Source organism: Bos mutus, chromosome 7 (assembly GCF_027580195.1).
Source record: "Bos mutus isolate GX-2022 chromosome 7, NWIPB_WYAK_1.1, whole genome shotgun sequence".
Lineage (NCBI taxonomy): Eukaryota > Metazoa > Chordata > Mammalia > Artiodactyla > Bovidae > Bos > Bos mutus.
The window spans coordinates 85,923,580-85,936,690 of record NC_091623.1 but is presented as its reverse complement, the minus strand read 5'-3'; the positions used below and the strand labels follow the sequence as shown (position 1 = coordinate 85,936,690).

The following is a 13,111-nucleotide window of genomic DNA, read 5'->3' as shown; positions in this document are numbered from 1 at the left end:
ATTCTGGTTTTGAGATTTCTTTTTAACTGCTGTGATATGGCATTTCTTTGTGGTTTTCATTTGCATTTCCCTCGTAACTCATGATATGAGCATCTTTTCAAGGGCTTATCAGCCAACTGCATAGACAGAATGTTTAATATGGTGTACCATAGAGACAAGGCTATTCAAATCCTTTGCCCACTTTTTAATTAATTAGGTTGTCTTTTTTATTAAGTTGTAGAAGTTCCTTGCATGATCTAGATATATATTTTGATCAGATATATGACTTGCAAATATTTTTTCTCATTCTGTAGGTGTCTTCACTTTCATGATAATATCCTTTTGAAACACAAAAAGCTTTAGTTTTTAAAAACATTTTCATTTTTTTATTTTATTGAAGTATAGTTGATTTCCAATGTTGTACTAATTTCTGCTGTACAGCAAAGTGACTCAGTTATACAAATATATATTCTTTTCCATTATGGTTTATCATAGAATATTAAATACAGTTCCTTGTGCTACACAGTAGGACCTTATTGTTTACCCAAGGTTTTAATTTTTAAGAAGCCCAACTTACCTATTTTCTCTTTTGTCGTTTGTGCTTTTGGTGTTATATCTAAGAAATCACTGCCTAATTCAAGGTCACAAAACACTTCTATGTTTTTTTCTAACAGTTTTATAGTTTCAGTCTCATATTCAGATTTATGATCCATTTGGAGTTAATTTTTTAAACTGTGATAAATACATATAATATGCAAAATTTATCACCATAACCATATAAAAATTTTTGTCATTCTTTTTTAAATTTTCATTTATTTATTTAACTTTATTTTTGGCTGCACAGGCTTTCTCTGGTTGCCGTGAGTCAGGGTTACTCTCTAGTTGTGGTGCTCGGGCTTCTCATTGCAGAGGCTTTTCCTGTTGTAGAGCACAAGCTCTAGGGTACTCGAGCTTCAGTAGCAATGGCTCATGGGCTCCAGAGCGTGGGCTCAGTAGTTGCGGCACATGGGCTTAGCTGCCCCACGGCAAGTGTTAACTTCCTGGACCAGTGTCCCCTGCATCAGCAGATGGATTCTTAACAACCGGACAACCAGGAAAATCCTCACCTTAACCATTTTTAAGTGTACAATTGTTTTCCATAGCACTGAACCATTTTACATTCCCACCAGCAATATACAACAGCTCCAAAGTTTCCACATCCTTACCAGCCCTTGTTATTTTCCATTTTTAAAAATAATAACCATTCCAATGGATGTTAAGTGGTATCTCATTGTGATTTTGATTTGCATTTCTCTAATGACTAATGATGTTGAGCATTTTTTCGTATATTTACTGACCATTTGTGCATCTTCTTTGGAGAACTGTCTATTCAAGCTCTTTGTCCATTTTTGAGTTGTGGTTTATTTATTGCTGAGTTGTATGTATGTTTGTTAGTCACTCAGTCATGTCCAACTCTTTGCGATCCCATGGATTGTAGCCCACCAGGCTCCTCTGTCCATGGAATTCTCTAGGCAAGAATACTGGAGTGGGTTGTCATTCCCTCTCTGGGGATCTTCCCAACCAAGGGACTGAACCCGGGTCTCCTGTATTGCAAGCAGATTCTTAACCGTCTGAGCCATTAGCAGCTCTTTTATTAATCCTTCATCATATGTATAATTTGCATATACATATGTTTTCTCCATACTTCTGTACTTCTTTTTACTGTCTTGATAGTTTTCTTTCATGTACAAAAGTTTTTAACAGTGATCAAGTCCAATTTATTTATTTTTTTCTTTTGTTGCTTCTGCTTTTAGTGTCATATCCAGGAAATCACTGCCAAACCTAATATCATGAAGATTTTCCACTGTTTTCTTAGAGTTTCAGTTCTTAAGTTTAGGTCTTTGATCCACTGAGTTAATTTTTTTTTAATATGGTTGAAGATAAGGGTCTAACTTCATTCTTTTGCATGCTCAGTTTTCTCTGAACCATTTGTTAAAAAAACTGTCTTTTCCCCATTGAATGGTCTTGGTATCCTTATCAAAAATAAAGTTACCATATATGTGAAGGCTTATTTCTGGGCTTCTATTCTGTTCCATTGGCCTATGTCTATCCTTAAATACTTCCTGAATGAGATTTGCCATTAACTTGTTTTTGTTGCCTTGTTCAGAATTCACTTTACCGCCATAATTCTGTTTCCTCTTCTATAAAATAAGAACTTTGACTGAAGAACTCTCACAAGTCCAAAAATCTTGTCACTATATACTCAAAGTTTTTCTCAATATAGTAGAATCATACCAAGTGATCTGAATTGGCTGAACAATCATGAAATATTTCTAAAACTAAAATTTCCTCAGTTCATTAATTTAAGTATATAATATATACCTTCAATATCTGAAACTATTAGCATCTGAGGTTGAGAGAGACCTTCTTGAAGACTGTAGAAGTGGATTGTACTATCAAATGTTATGAAGCCAATTTTTGTCCTGGTGTTGCCAGGAAGCCTAAAAACAAATTCAGAAGAATATTTTATAAAGTTTTATATTATACCTAAAATATCTGCAAAGAGTTACATACAAACATTTGCTTCTGTCCTGTGGAAAATGTCCCAACAAAAATGTTTTTAATCCATGCAGTGTTTAATCACCATGGAAAAATATACTACTCCAAAGAAAACACTACACATAACCCAAATAATCAACAAAACCAAACAATAATACAACAATCCAAAACTCATTATACCTATATAAAGCTATATCAATCACTTAGGAAATGACATATAAAAAACAACGGAAAGGATATACAAAAGTCTGTAGATGATTTTAACTTATAAAAAAGACTTCAAAAAACTGCCACATACCAACTCTAAAGTGTAATTTACATATTGCATAAAGCTACATACTGCTTTACATAGTGTATCTTTTTTTAAAAATTGCTTAAATTTATTTTTATACTGCTTAATACATTCACTTAAGAAGATCAGCAAAAAGACATTTTAAAGAACTTAAATATGTACACCTTAGTTTTACAAGGGGAAAAACAAACTAGTTTTCATTCTTGGTAAGTTATTGAACCCTCTCATCAACAAACAATTCTTATACACAACCTACAATATTAAAAACACAAATGCCGGTAAGGACAAAAATGCCTGCAACCAAGCTGAGGGAGTTAGTCCATTTCTGATGAGACTTGCTCCTGAAAATTCTTCCTTACCATACAAGAGTACAAGAGTATTTCATTACACTGAAAGGTCATGCTAGCTTTCATGGGTTATACTAAGCATGTAAGAACCATTTAATGTACAGTTGTTTTAAGAGGCTTAAGAGAGAGGACCAGCAAATGCAATGTGTAGACACTGTTTACATTCTTTTTCCAACAAACCCACAATAAAAAAACATTCTAGAGACAACCAGGAACAAAAATTGAACTGGATATTATATCATATTATGGAATTACTGCTAATTTTGTTTGATGTGATTCCCATATTTTAGTTACGGTTAAAAATAATTCCACGTATTTTTAGGTAAAAAGATCGTATTACGGAATTACTGCTAATTTTGTTGGATGTGATTCTCATATTTTAGTTAGGCTTAAAAATAATTCCACGTATTTTTAGGTAAAATGATATACTGACTGAGATTTGCATTAAAATACTCTAGGGGAAAAAGGAAGGGCAGGGGTAGATGAAGCAAGAACAGCTGAACGCTAAAAATACTGAACCTGAGGCTAAGTGCCTGGAACTTCACTATATTCTTTCTATTTACCACATCCTTGAAATTTTTCCATAATAAAAGGTTAAAAATAAACTAGTATTTCTCAGAGAAAGGGAGACCTAAAGTTAACTATGGATTTAAGTGGACTTTTAGAACATAATTACATAGCTTTTAAAATATATTTTGGAACTACTTATTCATTTTATTAATACAAACACTATTTCTAAATTAACCTGAGTTAAGATACTTACAAATCCAGATTGTCTAACAAACTCTGGCAAACTGAATTCAAGTATCCAGTTTCAATTGCATTGTGAGACACATCAAAAACAAAGAGGTACACTGGAGGTTGAGGTGGTCGTAACTGAGGGAGAAAAAGGATCTCATTAAATACAGTTAACAGGATTTAATTTAAACTTACCATTTGTCATGTCTACATATAGCAAAACAATAAAATAAACCTTATTTACAGATCAAGTGGAGACTATAGTAATAATAGATGAAGAAAATAATATAGAAAGAAGTTTTTTTCAGATGCATACTTAGAAAAAGGAAAATGAGAATATGATTGTCATCTGTTAGAAGAGTGTTTTTTCTAGGACAGGAAGGGGAATACATATAATCAGAAAGCTTTTAGGGGACCTCCCTGGTGGTCCAGTGGCTACGACTCTGTGCTCTCAATGCAGGGGTCCAGGGTTCAATTTACAGTCAGGGAACTAGATCCCACATGCCAGAACTAAAAGAGCCTGCATGATGCAACTAAGAGCTGGTGTAGCCAGATATTAGGTTGGTGCAAAAGTAATTATAGTTTTGCATTGTTGAACTTTGCCATTTGATATTGGAAAAATTTTTAAGTAAATGTGGTTATGTTACACATCATTTTAATGCACATTTCTTGCTTTATATTTTTTGCTAATGAATTATTGTCAATTTTGTATGTATTTTAGACTATGAAAATTGTTACTAGACAAAAAGTGAATTCATGCAATTTTCTTATTGGAGTTCAAAATGGGTCATAAAGCAGCAGAGACAATTCACAACATCAACAATGCCTTTGGCCAAGGAACTGCTAATGAACGAACAGTGCAGTAGTGGTTCAAGAAGTTTTGCAAAAGAGATGAGAGCCTTGAAGATAAGCAGCACAGTGGCCAACCACTGAAAGTTGACCACAACCAACTAAGAGCAATCATCAAAGCTGATCCTCTTACAACTACATGAGAAATTGCCCAAGAGCTCAATGTCGACCATTCTATGGTCATTTGGCATTTGAAGCAAACAGGAAAGGTGAAGAAGCTCAGTAAGTGGGTGCCCTCATGAGCTGACCGCAAATCAAAGAGGTTGTTATTTTGAAGTGTCATCTTCTCTTATTCCATGCAACAAAAACAAACCATTTCTCAATTGGATTGTGACGAGACGAAAAGTGGATTGTATACAACAACCAGCAACTATCAGTTCAATGGTTGGAGCTAGAAGAAGCTCCAAAGCACTTCCCGAAGCCAAACTTGCACGAAATAAAGGGTCCTGGTCAGTATTTGGTGGTCTGCTGCCAGTCTGATCCACTACAGCTTTCTGAATTGCAGAAAAACCATTAGATCTGAGAAGTATGCTCAGCAAATCGATGAGATACAATGAAAATTGCAACACCTGCAGCCAGCATTGGTCAAAAGAAAGGACCCAATTCTTCACAACAATGCCCAACCACCTGTCACACAATCAACATCTCAAAAGTTGAACAAATTAGGCCAAAGTTTTTGCTTCATCTGCCATATTCACCCAACCTCTTGCCAACCAACTACCACTCCTTCAAGTATCTTGACAACTTTTTGCAGGGGAAACGCTTCCACAACCAGCAGGAGGCAGAACATGCTTTCCAAGAGTTCGCTGAATCCTGAAGCGTGGATTTTTATGCTACAGGAATAAACAAACCTATTTCTTGTTGAAAAAAATGTGTGGTAGCAGTTCCTATTTTTATTAATAAAGAGCTGGTTGAGACTAGTTAAAATGATTTAAAATTCAGGGTCTGGAACCATAATTACTTTTTCACCAACCTAATTAATAAATAAATATTTTAAAAAAAGAAAACCTTTTGAGAGTTTTGGCAATGTTCAATTTCTTGACCTGGGTGGTGAAACAGTGGTATTATGATTACTTGGTAACCTATATATTCATGTTTCATAGGCTTTCATCATATTTCACAATTTAGAGAAATTACAGTTCTGAAAATGACAAATCAAGTCAACTTGAGCTGGTTATTTAACCAACACATTTCAACCAGTTGCAGAAAAATGTACAAGTATATTTTAAACTTGCAGGAAAATGTACAAGTATATTTTGTATATACTTGCAGAAAATGTACAAGTATATTTTAAAAATTGCAGAAAAATGTACAAGTATATTTTAAACTTCCAAGCTCAAATATTTGTCAATTCAATAAAAAGCATCAAATAATCACACTCAGAACTTGATGTCTAGTATACTTTTATATTTTTTTGCACATATCACTTGCCAAATTCATAGAATCTGCTGTCCAAGAAGTAAGTCTGGAAGAAGCAACATCTCTTGCAGACCTAGGCAAGTTTCCAAATTTAAAGGAAGCCATTTTTACAAAAGCTAAGAGGTAAAGAAATGGAAGAAAGCCAATTCAAAAAAATAAATGCTTCTGATTTTTTGGCTTTAATTCAACAAAGGCACAGCTACATAAAGGAAGCTATTAACAGCCATTTAAGTTTCACAAAAACGTTTTCTATACTGAAATTCCCATGTGGTGAAAACAGACTGAGTCCTCATAATTTCTATACTAAAATGGCCCCAATTGACCAGATAGAGACTATCCCATAAAAATACACTAAAATAAAATATTAAAAGTTGGTATTAAGTCTTATCTTCATATTCCCTTTTCTTAGAGGCAATTATTGCATAGAGAAAGAGAAACCAAAAGTTCTGGATATTGCTAGTCACTTAAGTAAATCTGTTTCACATCTGTAAAACGGGATGAACAGTGCTTAATTAAGAGTTGTTTGTGATGATCAAAAAGATATATGTGCTTTGTAAAATGGATAGTACTAATCAAACATTAGGCATAATTATTATCTTTTCAAATGCAAGACTTCAGATACTCACACAAGTGTATGTATAAGTACTTACAAGAGCATACACATCACATTATTATTTATAATAGCAAAAAACTATGAGACCTAAAAGTATACTAGTATGATCCCAATATTTTATGCAGATTTCTGAATGGATACCCAAGAAACATAAACAGAACTTTGCATATACTTTCACTTTCCAAACTTACCCTTATATACAAATTAACTATGTTTATAATGAACAGGATAACTTTTATAAATTAAAAATATAACATTTTATTAAAGAACTCCATGGTATATTTAAAACCCAGTATTATGAAATATTTATGCTATATAAAAAGTGAAACTTTACCATGTATTCTGATGGAGCCATAAACTCAATTGTAGCATTTTGAACTTCAGGTCTTCTGTGAGGTTCTCCATAGACTCTGGTCAAAGGGTTGTACATGAATTCTTCAGGAACTATGTGAATTAACAACATACGCTGTTAAAACTGAAAGGATTATGTTTAATACAGCTTGCATTTGGCTGTTTTCTTAATTTAGGGATTCATATATAATTCAATATAAATTAAATATTAAAAGCTAAATGCACTTTTTTTTTTTAACTTGGCCATGCTGTGAGGCATGTGGATCCCAATCAGGATTGAACCTGCTCCCCCTGCAATGGAAGCACAGAGTCTTAACCACTGGACTGCCAGGGAAGTCTGGGTTAATATACTTTATTTTTGAGTTCCATTCAATTTCTCTTCCTAATGAACAGCACTAAGTATGTTTTGCTTTTACAAGTACTATGACTTTTCCTATTTTCTAATATCCTTTTTCTCTTAATTCCTGGAAAGCTGCTTTCCTAAAATAGTTTAAGAGGATGATAAAAACTCATTAAGTGAAAAAAAAAACCCAAAAACTCATTAAGTGATCATTATTTTCTTAAAACGCAAGACTAAACTTTGTCTTAAATTTCACAGTGGTACAAGGATATTAACATTTGATGTCATTTACAGACTCTGGTTGCCCCTGGAAAGCTACGGCAAAAATACTTCAAAGTATTTTTTGGGTATCAGGGTATGGGGCATGGTGAGTTTCAAAAGTTATTAAGACCTCTATGGAGTATCAGCTGCCTTCTGCTTATAAAACATTAGTGCTCCAATATTTTCTAAATTATCATTGCATCTGTCTTCTCAATAACTGTTTAAAAATTCAAATCCCAATATATGCTGAAGGGTAAGCTATAGTTCATGAAATGCTCTGGGCTGCATACGAAAGTGACTTCAACTTTTATTACAATTTAACTTCATATACCAAAGCACATATACATAAGATTTTAAATGTACTAAACACTATACATACATATATTTTCTGAATTATTACAGAGTAAAAAGAATGCTCTTTTTCTACCCTCATTTTCATCTACTCTAAAAATACAAACAGTAAATGTGGTTTTCAAAAATCTCAGAAGCTCCTCTATTTCCCAATGCTTAATGAAATCTCCTTCTAAACAGATTTTTAGAAAAATTGAAAACTTAATTTTCAATGTGGATATCAGAATGCCCTTTTTCCTTCTCTAATCCTAATAGAATGTTGTTAGGTGATATTTCTTAATATATAAATAGTGAAACAGTTACTGAAGGATATCTCCTCCTCATCAATTACTGAAAAAACTACATTCAACTAACCTTCTAGCACTGCCCACCTCCCTTCATACAGCAGTGAATGAAGCTAATGGCAGCTATTCTGTGGACTTATTTTCTTTCACCCTAGAGAAAAGGCATGGGACAATTTCTAAATAAAAATATTTCTTAAATTATAGGCTTAAATAATACCATGAAATATGCCATTTGTTATATGCCCAATATAATAAATGTAAAAAAATGGTATCAAAGTAATATTACCATATTTTTTGCTTAAGAAATATGTAATCATTTATATATAAGTATAAATGCCTGAAAAAAAAGTGAAAAGAAGTTATATATGAGTGGAAGGATTACACATAAATAAGACAGGAGGTTTTTTAAATTTTTTTTGCTTTTTTAACTTTACATTTATATTATCCGATTTCCCTACAATGAATACAATAATATTAATTTAAAAAACATACCATCATTAACTCGGTAACATAAGTTACATTTCCATCTCCTTTGATCAAGAAAGCTGACAAAAGGGTTGATGTATGTCCTGCATGAACGGCATCTCACAATTGTACTAGAGGTAACCACAGGCAATTGCTGGAAAAAAAAAAACACACAACTAATTTATTAAAGACAGCAATCATCATGTCTAAGGGTAAAGCAATCAATCCATACAACTGTTGCAATATTATAATTTTCGAGGAAAAACTAGGGTAAAAAATGTGTCCAACCTGCCACACAAAATATTATGTAGTTGACATGTATTGATTTTTAAAACCTAGTGATTTTCCCCAAGACTATTCTTATTAAATTTTGCCTTTTAAAAAGTATTTATTTTCTCACTAAAAGTGTACATCGCATATACAACACTGTAAAGCAACTATACTCCAATAAAAATTGATTTAAAAAAGTTGACACTGCAAAATCAACATAGTAAATTTACAATGTATTTCTGAGATGAATGGTGAAGGATTGATCGACATTCTAAAAAAAAATCAATTAAATTATTAAGTTTCTTCATGTTACATTAATAGGCTCCTAAGTTCTCAGAACTATCACAAAGTAAGTTATGGTTTAAATCATATTTAAATGTTTTATTTGACTTGGCAATTATGCTATTTAAAGTTTATCCTACATATTAAAAGATCTAATGTCTTAAAATCAAAAATAAAGGCAATACAATCCTATTACCAAAAGGAGGTTGGTTATGGGAAAGTCACTTCACTTATGTACTGATTAACTCAAATGTACATGGTCACATGTCAAGGTCCTAAAGCCTTAGGACAAAAGTAGGCTTTTTTTTTTTCTTCCTTTTTTGAGAAACAATTTCTCAAAGCAACAGACTTTACTCCAAGAATAAAAGAACTGGGAGAATGGGTAAAGCATTTTAACGGGTAAACAATTTACAACTTTAAAAAAAATACTATGGTTCATTTATTTATTTTCTTCAGTACATCTATCCTACTCAGAACCTCCTGAATTTTTCAACAATATGTTTATCTCGTTGTAAAAGTGTTTGATAATACTCTTTTTGACTGAAATACAAATAAAGGAATTTATCAACAGTCAAATTTCTAAAGACAGCTCAAACAAAACTCTTGCATTATTGTAAAAGATTCCTTACCACTAAGATAGTTTTCCACACTTACTTTCACTAATAAAACATACCACTAGGTCTTTAAAAGGATGAAGCAGCAGTCCCAGAGGAAGTTTGGCTTTATTCAGTAAGGCCTGAGTCTGAGGAATGCTGGTCAGTGTGCAGCGAAATAACCTGTATCAAAGTAAAAATCATCTATCAGTTATTACTATGACTAGTTTGGAACAAAAAATTTTCAGAAGATTTAAAAGGTACACATTGTAACACTGGATCAGATTATAAATGAAGTATTTCAACAGGCTGTCGCCAATTTTATCCTTTCTAAATGTTTAAATCCTATTCAGAAAGAATATATTTTATATAACAAAACACTTTCTTCTCAGCTTGTGCATAAGACAGTCTGGACTATCAAAGGACTTACTTTTTCTTTATATAAATCTAGACTGCATTGGAATTACACCGACTCAATGGATGTGAGTTTGAGTGAACTCCAGGAGTTGGTGATAGACAGGGAGGCCTGGCATGCTGCAGTTCATGGGGTTGCAGGGAGTCGGACACGACTGAGCGACTGAACTGAACTGAACCCAAATTTGCAAATGTAAAGTTATGTGTATTACCTGAAAGTTCAGTTTTGTATTAGGTTCTAAAAAGACTGTTTAAAAATAACAAATTCAATTTATCAGAAAGTCTTCATATCTTAAAAACTTCATAAACTTAAACTCACAACCAAATTTAGAAGAGAAAAGCGTACTATAATTATGTTTGCTATGAAAAACAATTTAAAATGATAGCAAATAAAGGATTATATAGAATCAAATCTCCATACTTCGGACTTTGAAAATATAATAGAGCCACCATAATGATAATGAATATCATAGTCCCATTAGAGTTGATAAGAGCAACTATCAGATCAGGCATTACAACTTTATTTCTTTACTTAGAACATTTCAAATATTAAGTAAGCAACTAACAAAGTACTGTTTTGTGTATGCAGACTACTTTCATAAATTAATATACCTGCATAGCTTGCTCAAAATACACAAAGCTCAAAAAAAATCTGGAAGCCTTTTAGAACAAGTAAAATGTCATATTCAATAAGTACTGTTTGAAGCCTTACTCTGGGTTACAATTCAGCTTCTGGATATCTTCATGCAAATTTGGAACTGGAGGCTGCAAAGGTGTCGATGGAAGCATGTTTCTTTCTTGAAGAAGATTGATAACTCTTAGCCCCTCTGGATGTAGGCTTAATCCACTCATACTTGAAGTTAAATGATTAGCACCTAAAGGAGTCTAAAGAAATATAACTTCACAGTAAGTAGCCTTTACAATGTCTTCCACTGAAAAGAGAAGCATATATTAATAATAAAACTGTAATCTTGATTTCCTGGCCAATTTTTTTGGTTCTGGAGATATGTAACAGGATAAAAGTCTTATGAAATACTCATTATCATTATCATTTGGTAAAAAAATGTTCATTGTACCTTCCTAAAATGTTTTCAGGTGAATATAGTTTAAATCAAAAAGCAGAATACAGGTTGTAAAAAAAAGTATACCTGAGTAAAAGCCTGTGGACCACTTGGGTAATTCAAGGAAGAGGGTGGTAGTCCTGCTCCTGTTGTACTAGGTGGTGCTGTGTTCTGATAACCGGGTGGTAAGGAGGGATATGAATATCCAACACTTCGGCTCATTGTGGGATTCTTAGTAGTAGGCTGTGATGTTGCTAGAAACAAGGTAACTTTTAAGATCTATTTTACACTCCATAGTATTTTAAATCAACACACAGATCCATTAAATTTGTAACTTCAAAATCCTTCGGGTAACTTAATACTTTAACTCATCAATTTTGTAAAATAAAACAAACACTAATAACAAAGTGAGCAATGATTAAAATCTAGCTAATGTGGTCTATAGCTATAAACACACAAAGGTTAAGTTTAGTATACTTAATTTACTCTCATGTCATATACTAAACATTGTATTCAGACTACAATTTTAATTCAAAACAACTTTAATTAAAATATAATAAATGTTCAAATGGATAAATTTAAATAGATCTAACTGATAAAAGTATTCTATAGTCATAACATTATAATAATAAAGCCCATAATCCCAAATCTAAAGAGGGGGGGAACCTAACAAAAAGCCTAAATCCATACAGACAGAAAATGCTAACAGGAGATACCACTGCATGACCTAATTATTTTCTTCTCTGTTTTCTATCAGGAACATATTAAAAAAAAAAAAAAACTTTCATAGCATCTCACCCAAGAAGCCACCGCCTTCAATTTCATCATAATTATTGTGAACCACCATAGATCCATTATTGGCATTTGATATAATACCTAAGGAGGAAGTTTATTAACAATTTTTAAATTAGGACTAGTATTACAATTTCTGCAAGGTCTGATTTAGTGTTTAAAATTTATAACAATGTTCCAAAAGACAAATAGCTTAAACCACACCTCAGGAAATGTCACATGTTGAAATAAAAATTTCAAACAATATAAGATTCTAAATATACAAAATATATAAAAGCTTCAAATAACTTTATAAACCTCTAAAAAGAATGGTACTTTGTGGAGTTTATAAAATTATATACAATCTGAAAGTTTTACCAGTTGCAAGAGCAGCATTAAAAACTTCTAAGGAGCAGTACACACTACACTAAGTCACCAAAATCAATACTATTGAAGAATGAGGATAAATAAGGATGAGATACACTATTTATGAGGGTAAAAACCTTTAAAAAAAAAAATACAGAACAGAGTAGAATCTAGAATTAACTTTAAAGTGATATATAGTAATTAGAACAATTGCTTTAGTCCAGCAAACTAATAATAATAATTTATCACTAAAATTTATTAGCTCTAATTCAGGTATAGAAGAAATCAAATCAGTGAATAGCATCACCTCTAGCACCTACAAATAAATGTGTTAACTTTAAACAGTCATTTTAATACCAAATAGATAAGTTTAATGATTTCAATAAAGTTAGTAACTCTTTTCCAATTCTCAAGACCACCACGACTTTACCCATGAGTTGATATATTAATAGAAAATCTTGGTAATCTTGTAGAAACAAACAAAAACACTGAACATATTTTTATTTTATTTATTTACTTTTGGCTGT

General features: G+C 32.3%; 1 protein-coding gene across 2 annotated transcripts in view; it reads right to left on the bottom strand.

Annotated features, from left to right (window-relative positions):
* Window positions 1-13,111, bottom strand: part of SEC24A (SEC24 homolog A, COPII coat complex component) — a 73,806-nt gene that overhangs the window by 27,715 nt on the left and 32,980 nt on the right. For both annotated transcript variants that reach the window (XM_070374363.1, XM_005890406.2), the window contains exons 4-11: window positions 12,246-12,323; window positions 11,535-11,701; window positions 11,099-11,271; window positions 10,053-10,155; window positions 8,855-8,981; window positions 7,110-7,219; window positions 3,920-4,032; window positions 2,341-2,459 (exon numbers count right to left, since the gene is read on the bottom strand). In XM_070374363.1, the coding sequence (XP_070230464.1) occupies window positions 2,341-2,459; window positions 3,920-4,032; window positions 7,110-7,219; window positions 8,855-8,981; window positions 10,053-10,155; window positions 11,099-11,271; window positions 11,535-11,701; window positions 12,246-12,323 (990 nt within the window). The remainder of the gene's footprint in view (window positions 1-2,340; window positions 2,460-3,919; window positions 4,033-7,109; window positions 7,220-8,854; window positions 8,982-10,052; window positions 10,156-11,098; window positions 11,272-11,534; window positions 11,702-12,245; window positions 12,324-13,111) is intronic.